The sequence below is a fragment of the Strongylocentrotus purpuratus genome, unplaced genomic scaffold (genome assembly GCF_000002235.5).
Source record: "Strongylocentrotus purpuratus isolate Spur 01 unplaced genomic scaffold, Spur_5.0 spur5_scaffold_20, whole genome shotgun sequence".
Lineage (NCBI taxonomy): Eukaryota > Metazoa > Echinodermata > Echinoidea > Camarodonta > Strongylocentrotidae > Strongylocentrotus > Strongylocentrotus purpuratus.
Window position 1 is genome coordinate 36,806,543 of NW_022145606.1, and position 12,251 is coordinate 36,818,793.

General features: G+C 37.5%; 1 protein-coding gene across 1 annotated transcript in view; it reads right to left on the reverse strand.

Annotated features, from left to right (window-relative positions):
- LOC105446931 overlaps positions 1-10,078 on the reverse strand; it is a 52,652-nt gene extending 42,574 nt beyond the window's left edge. The window contains exons 1-5 of the mRNA XM_030993908.1: positions 9,923-10,078; positions 6,019-6,302; positions 2,104-3,779; positions 813-974; positions 290-457 (exon numbers count right to left, since the gene is read on the reverse strand). Coding sequence (XP_030849768.1) covers positions 290-457; positions 813-974; positions 2,104-3,779; positions 6,019-6,302; positions 9,923-10,026 — 2,394 coding nt within the window. The 5' untranslated portion in view covers positions 10,027-10,078. The remainder of the gene's footprint in view (positions 1-289; positions 458-812; positions 975-2,103; positions 3,780-6,018; positions 6,303-9,922) is intronic.
- Positions 10,079-12,251: the final 2,173 nt, after the last annotated feature.

Genomic DNA, 12,251 nt, shown 5'->3' on the forward strand with positions numbered 1-12,251 from the left:
GGGGCTTTAAAAGTGATTTTTTTTTTTTTTTTTACAGAAAATCATATTTTTAACTTGAGCGATATGAATTATGTACCAAGCACTGGACATGAAAGACCCTCTTTATAATAAAGTTCCTTTATCTGCCAAGAGTATTATATATTTTCATAAAAAACGTAACACATTGAAAAAAATATATTGACTGTTGCTAAAATATCATAACTCCTTACACTCATCTCTACTGCTACATGTGTACATGAATTCACCAAGGTATGGATATATAGATCAGAGTAAAAACACACATACATACCTGCAAGGTTGACGCCTTTGCATCCAGTGTAGAATAGAACTCCCCCTGGAAATCTTTTCCACCTAGTGTCGGGTCAGTCAGGCTTGGCATGTAACACAAAGCTTCTGCTAGGTGATGTGATGAAGTTGATGTTGGACACCTTACATCTTCAAGGGTGAGAGTTTGGACCTACATGTATGCAAACAGTGATTCATACAACTCCAAAAGAAATATATATCATAACAAAATATTTATAAATAATGCCTCCGGCTACTTTGTAGGGGAGGCATAAATATGAGCGGGCCAAAAATGACGAGCGAGCTGAAAATGGCGAGCGGGCGATCAAGGACAACCAAACAAATTTTTGGTGGCCTCATACTCCTCATTTCCTCTATATATTTATTTGCCAACTAGAGGACACCAAAAATTCCCGACCCGACCTGACTTCTCATGATTTTCAAGCGATTGATGTTCTGCGTCTTGACAAAGAGCCCCCTTCCCCCATAGGCTAGACTACAACATTACAATATGTATTTTCACTTACCTTGGACTTGTTTCCTTCATTAGCTAGAACTGCATAGAAGTCACTGTGCAAGGCTGCTTGTAGTAGTGCAACATGGTCTAGAGAGGGCCCAGAGCATATAATCTCAGCCACATCATGTGATATAATTGGTCCAAATTTTCCACGATCAACACTAAGATAGATCTTAAATCAAAAGCCAGACAAAAACAAAACAAACAAAAAATTATATTATGAAAAAATCAGAATCCATTGCTTACATTTAAGATCCCTGCCACTTTTATTTACAAAAATAATTCGTCATTGATTTTATACATGTTGTTTAAAAAAGGAAATAAATTGATTTCATTTGATTATACCACAGATTACCAGCTATGATGTCATGGATGAAAGAGTGGAAAATAGGCATATTACGGAGCGCCAGGAGTGTCAGGTCTAACAGACATGAGCGCTATACAAGAACCCACTATTATCATTATTATTATTATGTTAAAGCCCCTTTCTTTAACCCTTACTGTACTGGGCTATTTGAAAATTTGCATGTTTGTATATATCTACGTAAGGAACAAGATGGTATAATTAGTTTTTTCCGAATATGCAAATTTTTGTCGTTAGCCTAATTAATTATGCAAAATGCGCTAATTTTATGCGTTTTACAGAAAACGTGTCAAACTCCACTTTTTGAATGTGATAACTCATTATTCATATGAAACTTCTTTTTTAACACAAAAAAGTTATTTTAATGTAATTAATAATGACAATTTATGCAAATTTTGATGCGATTTTTATTTTTTTAAAATTTTTTTTATGACATGCGCATACTAATTGTTATGTAACGCCTTACAGGTATATCCGATTTTGACGAAAATGGTATCAAAATGTGCGTAAGACTTGAGGGAAAAAAGTCATGAAACGACAATTCAAAATTCCAAGCGGTTGCGGCGCAATCTCCGAAAATGTCGAGGGGGGGGGCCTCCCAGGCCCCCCCCCCCCAGTACAGTAAGGGTTAAACATGCTTGTCTAGATACATGAAGCTGCCTGATAGATTTGGAATTTAAGGGAAAGTCCACCCTGATATTAAGTTGGTTTTAATAAAAGCAGAAAATGAAGAAAAAAACAAATTATTTAAAGTTTGAGCAATATCCGATTTCAAAAAGAAAAGTTATGAATTTAAATCATTTTAATCTTTTCTTGCTAAAACTGTCAATGACCTGTTTTTCTCAGTTTCTGCTTCTATTCAAACCAACTAAATATCAGGTTGGTCATCCCTTTTTAGTAATAATATTTGTTAATGTATGTCAGATATCAAACTTACCACTTCTTTATATAGTCCAGTGAATATATAACCTGCTATGGTGTGTGCTGTCATGGATTGGTTTATTGTCAGAGATGACATTCCACCCGACACCAAGGCTGCGGTATCTAGGTCCTGACTCTCAAAGGCTACATCAACCAAGAAATCCATCTCCTTTGGGTTTGGGGTGTTACCCTGTAGGGCCTGTACCATGCATTTCATGACATGGTTTGCAATGGTTTTGTCCCGTGATACAGTGAAGTACAGGAGATGCCTAAACTCTTCCTTCCTAGGCAGCACTACTTGCTCAATCAGCCTGTTGAATTCATTGTGATCTAATTCATACAGGGAAGCAAGATGGATCCCAGCCATGTACTCCTGAATAAGTTTGTGTGGGAAGAAGATAGTAGACTGCAGGAACATACTGGTTTTATCATATGTAAATGAAAATTTCTTCTCCTGAGACAACACCCCTAGTCTGCAAGCTGTTTCCATGGAGTCTGAGCACTGTTCAAAATCACCTTCTTTGAAAGTAAGGGTATTTTCTAGGAGCCCGATGAAAGCAACTTTGGCAACTGGTTTCATGAGCTTCTGAATGTGAGAGAGATAGGCTAGGAAAGATGGGCTCTCTAAATCTGTGATCTCTTTCTGAGCATAATGCACCTTCAAGAATTGAAACATTTCATCAAATATTTGAGAAAAAGTTTGTAATGACTTAAACATTTTATCACGTTCTCTCCACATAAGACAGAGCATAGCTATGTAGAGAGGATACGGGGCCATATTCTTCGATATGATGACATTGTCTTTGGTAAATCGGATAAGCTGATCTGCTGTGGCCTCATCGTCTTCAAAGTACTTGTGAATGTAAACCTCCACATTCTCCTTGCTAAAACCTTCCACATGAATGAAAGTGTACTGTTTTCTTAGACTATCATTCCATCTAATCTGTGAGACCTTCCATGGGCGACTTGTCACCAACACCGGGCAAGCGGCAAGTTTATCTGAACAAAGAATGTCTCTTAGTGCAATTTCACCTCTCTCTGAAGAACTTCCACTTGCCTCTGAAATGTTGACTTTCGGCTGCAAAGTGACACTTGCTTGGCTTGATGACTTTGGCTGGTGACATTCTGACTTTAAACCAGATTTCCTTTGCAGTGCAACCTTGCCATCAAACTCATCTAATCCATCAAGCGCAATGAATACATCTTTTGGATTTGCATGGATGTACTCAGTGATCTGGTAGGCTGTTGCTGGGTTGTTCTTGGAGAGATACGACTTGGCAATCTCACCGATCGTGTATTGCTTGGCTTCACGAAAAGGGACAACCAGTACCCACACAAACTTTGGGACAACAGGACTGTCATTTATCCAGTCCCAGGCAATCTTTGCACAGAATGTTGTCTTTCCGGTCCCAGCCTCTCCCTCAACCATGATCCGCTTGGGGAACTCCCCATTGACTTCAAGATTAAAGAGATACCTGTACTCAAGTGGTCGCTTGCGTTGTCGGTATTCCTCTGTCAGGACAAGGTTTGTGTACATGTCTGGGAATTGCTCAACGGAATCAGGGTTGAGAGGATCAGCTCTGATCTTACAGAGAGTTGTCCTGTACTTGAATTTGAAATCATCTGCACATCTCTTGATCAGGTCAGGAGAAAGTGGTTGGGTCTGTGATCCTGGCATTGTAACAGGTGCACCTTAAAATTTAATAACATAAGTGTGATAATTTTTCCTGAATATCAAACTGTTTAGTTTGAGGATATTCATAACCTACACAGTACATGTAAACATAAGAACACATTTCTGATGTTGTTTGTCAACTTTACATTTCATGACGTTTTAGTCCAGACCCAGAACAGATGATAATTTGTACACAACTACACATCATGCATGTATATTATTTTGATGCATGAAATGTCTATGTTTTTCTTTTCTTTTCTAACTTTAGAGTATCTCAATAGAATTTGTTTTTTGTATGAACGTATATACTTGTCTAATTATGTATCTATATATTACATGTAAATATCATTAATTTCCATCACTAACAATATGGACAATAATGATGAATATTATACAATTTAAATATTATAGCGCGAAGAACAATTCCACAAGATATAGAAAGAACTGGGAGAAATGTAGTTTTCTTTTTGTTTTGTACACAAAAATCAGAAATTCTAGAAAGAACTATGTAATGGTACAATTTTCATAAACTTGGTATCAAAATATGACCATGACTTGAAGAAAACTAGATGGAACTTCGACTGCGCGCAGTCGAAAATGATGCCTCCGTCATTGAGCAATTTTACAAATCAAAACAGAAGAAATTTTTCAGATTCAAGTTCAATTGTAATCCATTTACAGGTTCTCAGAATATCGTGATTACAAGCAATTTCTCATATACATATTTGACCCTTTGAACATTGACCTCATGACCCTAAAATCTACTCAGTTCATTGGCTCTGCAAGAAACATACATGATCTTAGTTTGGCAGGAATCCATCAATCTGTTCTAATGATAATGCGATCACAAGCTATTTTTGCATACATAATGAGCCGCATGACTTTTGACCTTGACCTCATGACCCCAAAATCGAATCAGTTTATCGGCTCTGCAAGTAACATACATGACCTAAGTTTGGCAGGAATCCATCAACCGGTTCTTGAGATAACGCAATCACGAGCTGTTTTTGCAAACATGAGCCCTGTGACCTTTGACCTTTGACCTCATGACCCCAAAATTTAATCAGTTCATTGGCTCTGCAAGATACATACATGACTAAAATTTGGCAGGAATCCATCAATCGGTTCTTGAGATAACGCGATCACGAGCTGTTTTTGCATACATAATGAGCCCTGTGACCTTTGACCTTTGACCTCGTGACCCCAAAATTTAATCAGTTCATCGGCTATGCAAGATACATACATGACCAAAGGTTGGCAGGAATCCATCAATTGGTTCTTCAAATAACGCGATCACGAGAACGGGACGTACGGACGGACGGACGGACGGACAACCCGAAAACATAATGCCTCCGGATACTTTGTAACGGAGGCATAAAAAGGCCATAAGTGGCTGGGCTTGAAATGCCAAGAAATTTGAATGACAATAATTGTACACCGCTTCATGTTAAACTAATTTCATCCTCTACCTTACACAGCACAAAGTAAGTGGGTCTGTAACCAAGTATTAATGGTCACAGCCCTTGCAACCGACAGCCCACAAGACCAACAATATCTATCTAGCAAACCATCAGAAAAGTTGTCAGAACTGTCACTTTGTCACCGGATTCATGGCAAATTGCGAACTACTACACAATACAAGCGATATTGCATACCGTACCGACAGGAGGGGTGCAGGCGCACGTGTGTGAAGTTAGCGACCGTAATGATGGATTGCTTAGATTACCTTAATGAGGATCTAAGCAATTCATCATTACAGTCGCTAACTTTACACACACGCGCGTGCCCGCAGCCCACCGCAATCGCTATTGTATTGTGCAGAAGTAAGCAGTTTGCCGCGAATCATGTAAGAAAGTGTATATTATAAGTCTTCGTTTTTAGGAAAAATACTCCAAAAAAGATAAGAAAATTGACACGAAACAGGTAACAAACATGACAACTTTTAAATCATGATCATTAGTAGAGCAATTGATGAATATTTAGTTGATTTTTGGTATGTTTTAGTACGGTATATCTTACGGGTCAAAGTATGGATACGATTCTGAATTAGCGCCCATGGTTGTTCTGACAGCTATTTTGAGGGTTCATCAGACCGGCAGTACAGTCCCGTGGGCTGTTCGTCTACTGGAATGTCCTGCTATAAATAACCCCATTTGTATTTTGTACCAAATGAGAACGAGGTAAAACAATGTTTGTTGGCTGCCTGCAAAAGCAATATATTATCAATGGCAGTAAAGGCCTTCTTCTTATACTCACCTGTCCTCTTCGGGACTAGACTGCCAGCGAGTAGCTCACCAGAGAGGGACCCTAAGTTACTTCTTTCTAATCCCTCTGCAAGAAGAGACCTGATGTCTGTGCCCGGAGGCTGTTTGACGCTCCATCTCGTGAACACTGATATCAATGCATCACTGGTATTTAGGCTACGTTCCTTGATTTGATCATGCTTTGCAATGGGAATGTCCAGGTTAATGCCCAACTTGTTGTAGTAGCTAGGTTCAATTAGCTTGGACAGCTTTATAAATTCCTCTTCACTGACAATCCTGTAAAATAAAGAGATTTTAGCAAGCATCTCTTAAAGGAAACATGATCCAAAGAAATAACTTTAGTTATTCTGAATGATTTATTGTATTCTTGCCCATTAATCTACAAGATCCTCCACCAAAGTGTATGAGAGAGACATGAAACAAGAAAATGTAAAGTTTCTCACCATGGGCATCACCATCTGCTTAATAAAGTGCGTACAGTGTACTATGCAAAGTCGTTTATTAAGTATTCTAATGTATGGATGTTTCCTTCCCAGGTGTGTGTGGTGATGAAGTCTTTCATTCACCTGCTAATATCCTTTGTACTACAAAGATATTAGCAGGTGAATGAAAGATGTATCACAGTGAAATTTTAAAAGTTTCTAAATTTCACTTCCCCTGCCCATTTCCTTTTTGAGCACATGAAAAGAAGAATTTTGATACCTCATTTGTCAAATTTGAATAAGTACTTTTGAAAATACGGCCATTTATATAAGAGACAAAATGGTCAAATTTTGCGTAATTAGGCTATACTGACAATTAGCCATTTTCAAGGTGATATAATTTTGTAATTAATTGATGAATCACCTTTCTTTTCAAGAAATCTGTTCTCTGTATGGATTTCTACATGCCTTTTTTTCAGGTTCTTTTGACAATTTTTTTTTTTTTGTGGAACTTTTCAAATAAAGGTATATGAAGCCCATTTTGATGCGTGTGACAAATGGCTATTTTTGCGTCGCCGGAACAAGTTTTCATGGGTTTTGAAACATGGCTAGATTTAAGAGTGTCTATCAAGAGGGGCTGAATTTCGGCATATCTGGGGTATATAGATATATAGATTAATTATTTCTGTAAGTTTGGACCATCAAATCCATTTAAATTAATTGGCATTTGAAAATGGCTTTAAACTCTTCAAGAAGTCCAGGTAGACAAAGGAACATCCCTTCACTGCTATTGTGTAAAAATGTGTAGAACAGGTGTCACATGCATATGTTCTACACATTTTTACATAATAGCAGTGAAGGGATGTTCCTTTGTCTACCTGAGGAACTGTATATTTTGTCTGCTTTCTTTGTCCGTCATATTCATAGTGTCAGGGTACAGCTGTATTCATCGGATTTGCGCTCAAGCACCATCTCGCGATCATTCTTAATATTTACATGATCGTATTCTCCAGTAAATTCTCTTTCTTCGCGTATAAAAATTGAATTAAAAGTATGTTTTTCTGATATAGAAAAATTGTTTCAAATTTATCACTCTAATTTTTCACGATCTTTTTAAAACATACCCCCATCATTTTTTATATGAAAATAAAGCTTAAGATGAGCTCTTTCCAACCAGTGGATTTTTAAAACTCAAAGACAAATGGTGTTCAAGCGCATTGAGCTAAAACTAGCAATACGAATCGGCGATCAAATAAAAAAAAATGGGGACAAACGAAGTGACGAATTAGAGGGTAAATCTTAAGCAACTGTGTCGTAAGTAATTGATGGATTTTGATGAAAATGACATGACATGAAAGACAGAATCCTGAGCTTTCGAGAGACATATAATTTTATAATATTGATTTTTTTCCATGATATGAAAATCTTCCTTGATAAAGAGAGAATTTGCATGGTTGAGCTCTGCATGTCCCCACTCAACGCAGCTCTTCTGTGATGCCTACTACAATTGCCAAAACGCAAATTGCATAAAGAAGTTGGTGCTCATCTTGGGTGAAGGTCTCGCATAAATGAAATAGATTTGTCAACTACTATATTTTCAAATAAATGAGTTCTAATTGTTCCCCTAGCCTTTTATATATTTTCACCAAATATAATGTTTACCTTCAAAGCTTTGATTTTCCCTCATTGAAAAGTAGAGGTTTGTCTTTGAATTAAAAAGTCTTCGCAAATAAAGTTTGGTATATGATACTTGTACAACATGTACAACCTGGTACGTCATATTTTCAAGAAATGGCTGCGCCCATATCATGCTAAAAAGACATTACATCATGCCAAGAATATCTTTATTTGTTACATATCTCTTGTAAACTTTGGTAAGGATATCATAATGCAGAAATACATCTCATTCTCAAGAATACCTACACTTATTCTTTGTGGTAAGGTTTCCTTTTAGTATTTAAGTATTTATTTTTGTGCTGTAACCCCTACTGTTCATAATTCATTTATAAGCGCCTTCATACTTTGCAGCTTTAGTTCAGTTGCTGAATTTGGGTGAAATATGCACACTAGCTCCTACAGATGAGCACTGTCAGTACCGGCAGCTTCATATATGCATACCTGATGTTATCAAGCTACATGTTCTGATAAGATTTATTTAAAGGTATATTGAGGCATAGACACACTAGGCTTATACCTTATTTAAGCAGTGCACTTAGATGGAAGAAAAATTAGTATGTGATGTTTGTTTACTTGTTATACTTTTACTTTTGTATATAACTGTGTTAATGTATTTTTAATGCAAATGTGGAGATAAATTCAATGCATGCATGTATTTGGTGTTACGCTTTAATAATAACAAGTCAACGCAAAGTGTAGCATCCCCTTGCTTCAATAATAATAACAATATTTTACTTATCATACTGCTGGCTTGTAACGATCACTCACATAATGACATTATCATGTTTTGAGATTTTTGGTAGAACATACCGTATATGCTATCTAATTTGATCGTGTTGGGTTACGTGACCCAACATTTTGTTGAAACACCATTTAAAAAACATGAACGGTGATGGTACTTGACGCAGATATTAACAAGATACATGTAAATTGTCACTGAGAAGAGACTAACACAAAAGAATCATGCATGCTTCTCCATCCATGATTTTGGGCGTGTTCATGAAGGCCAACTCTATCTGACAGTCAGTGGCTAGATCCCCCACCCATTAAAGCCTACTGATGATAACCAAGAGTACATATAAACTAAAAAACAGAGTACATAATTATATGACATATAGGTCATGCCTAGTCTCATGAACAATCACTTGTATTTGTTTTAAGTGATAACATGTAGGGTTTAGTACAAAAAGAGTCATGTTGCACAGGCGCGGATCCACGGGCCTAATTCTTCCGGCCCGGCTATGGCAACCCCTTTGTGTAAAAACTAGATAAACTCAGTTTATCAGAAAAACTGTGTTTATCAATGATAAACTCAGTTTATCAACTGATGAACTGAGTTTGTCTGATAAACTGAGTTTATCAACTGATAAACTCTGTTTATCTGATAAACTCTGTTTATCTGTTGATAAACTGAGTTTATTATTGATAAACTGAGTTTTTCTTGATAAACTGGGTTTATCAACTGATAAACTGAGTTTATCTGAGAAAAACAGAGTTTATCTGAGAAAAACAGAGTTTATCTAGTTTTTACACAAAGGGCTTGCCATAGCCGGGCCGGAAGAATTAGGCCCGTGGATCCGCGCCTGATGTTGCATCCTTGCCAAAGCGGGAGTATTCGTTAATTATTGGCCTGTAAAAACGTAGCGTCAACCCTATACTACGTAGATTAGATAGCTTGTCTACAAAAGTATTCTTAACATCATAACGTGATTAGATGAGTGATCGTTACAAACCCCTACTGGTTATTACTGTTGCAATAAAGAGCAGGAAATAAGCTTCAAATAAATATAGACTGACCTGTCTGGTCCAGGGTTGGTTTCAACATCACCAGATCTCATCAGGAGAATAATGAGCAGAAAGAGAAGGCAGAATCCATCCATGGTGCAAGATGTCCTTCTCATTCAACAGAAACTCAGTCCACTGGAGAGGTACATGAATGATAACCTCAGCAAGACATCCTGTAATTGAAAAAAGGGGGGATTCTGCGGTTTACTATGCGGATTTCTCATATCAGTGACGTGCATATATGTACAGTGCACATAAAATGGTTCACATTTTCCCCCTCTTTAAAATATTTTCCCCTTGACTTGACTCTTGCGATTTAATACTGAACTTTGTTCAAAGATAAAACGGGCTGAAATGTTATGTGACGATCTAGTTTATATCCGGGAAGATAGGCCAGATACACATGTATTTAAAGTGTTTATGAATTAAAGCTAATTACATTGTAAATATCATAATAGGATTATTCTGATTTGGGAAATAACACACATTATCATACAGACTGATGAAAAATGAACAAAATCAGACAATAAAAGACTTATGAATGTCTGAAATATGAGATCAATCACTAAGTCTATGTAACTCTCAAATTGGAAATTTTGTCAGTGGATTGTGACATAGTCAGGGACAACTCTTCCATTTGTTGTGTGCAAAAATAACATTTATTCCCCATCTCATTCTCCACTGGGCCGGGACTACCAGTATTCAAATTATATCATGGATGGCACATATTCCTTCAGTATTAGGCTACAGCTAGTGTAGACCTAAAAACTTCAATCTCAAGGACAACTCGTTGTGTGCCCGGCAGAAGGGCGTGAATGCCTGTGCGCACGAAAACCCAGTTTCGAGAAAAACGTGAATGAAAATTATGCTCCTTTTTGCAGCATATTCCTGAAGCAATTACAGTACAAACATCTTTTAAATTTCACCTCATGATAAAATACCTCTTCAAGAATTACCAACTTTAATATTATCAAAAATGATTTAAACGAAATATGAGCACTTTTTCCGCACTTCTGCTGGGAACAAATTTACACTATGGAGCTTTTCTGCCCGGCAAAAAAGGGCGACCACTGTTCACGCCATAGAAAATGTGTGCCAAGTAGGTCTGTTTTGCCTGGCAGAAGAGTGCGAGAGCGCTCAGCGCTTAATCGTGCAATTATTACGATTGAAATTCGACTAAAAACTATAAAATGCTGCTTGACAAGTGGAATGCTTATTGTAAATCAAACTGTTAATCGTAATCGCATCTTTCATTTCCTGAAAAAGGGTTCCCCTCCATGGTATGGAAAACTCGAAAAGAACAAAACCTAAAATTTAAAACAAAAAAGAACCATTTTAGGTCATAATATATATAAAACTAATCTATAAGGCTAAGACTAAAATATTGATGTTGGATAAATTTACATGTATTTTGGTTAATTATATAGATCAATGCAAATGCAAACAGAAAAAAATTAATCTTTTCAATTTGCTCCTTTTTTACTAGAGCTTTTAAGATATATAAACACACGTGCGCACATTTGCAAAAAATCGTAAAAACCTGCCTATAGATGTTTAATTGGCCATAACTTCTTTAAATGCACGGATACCCTCAATTTTTGTTAATATGTGGATAGAGTATGAGTTATACATATGATTTTGTACATCTCGTTGGCGAATCATATTTTTCGATATCATCATATTGCACGTTTAACCACTTGACTGCAATTGGTTTAAAACGCGTTTATACCGCCTGTGCTACAGCATATTTGTACTGTACAAAAACTGAACAAAAACTGTACACTGTACTAAAAAAAGCCAGTATTTTTTTTGGAAGAGCGCCATCTACTGTTCGAGACCTTTATAACATCATTGCAGTGTTAATTACACAGTAGGGCAGGGCGCGACAAACCCGCTTGCCCGACGTCCCGGGGCAACCAAATTGAGCCGTCGGGCAAGTAAATCAAATTATCACTTGCCCGATTCGGGCAAGTGATACTTTTACAGTAATTTCCTAGTGTCCAAGAACTCTACCATTCACCCGTCAACTTCTTACCCGTCGTCAAAATCCAGAAGCAAAAAAGCGATCGTTCCGATTTCGAAAAAACTTCACAGACAGCTAGCCAGCTCAGCTAGCTCAGCGCGCATGCAACAGTGACACTTCAAGCCATGAATGCCGCTCCGCCTCCACGCACGGCCGGCCGTGAGCTAGCTAGAGACAGCTAGCGCGATCGTACCAGCTGCGAGCTTATTCGCGCTCTCTCTCTCTAGCTCTGCAGGCCGCACCGACAGGCCTTTGCTATTCTCTGATTGCCGATTGGTTGAATCACGCCAAATATGACGTCATTATTCTAGGGAAATG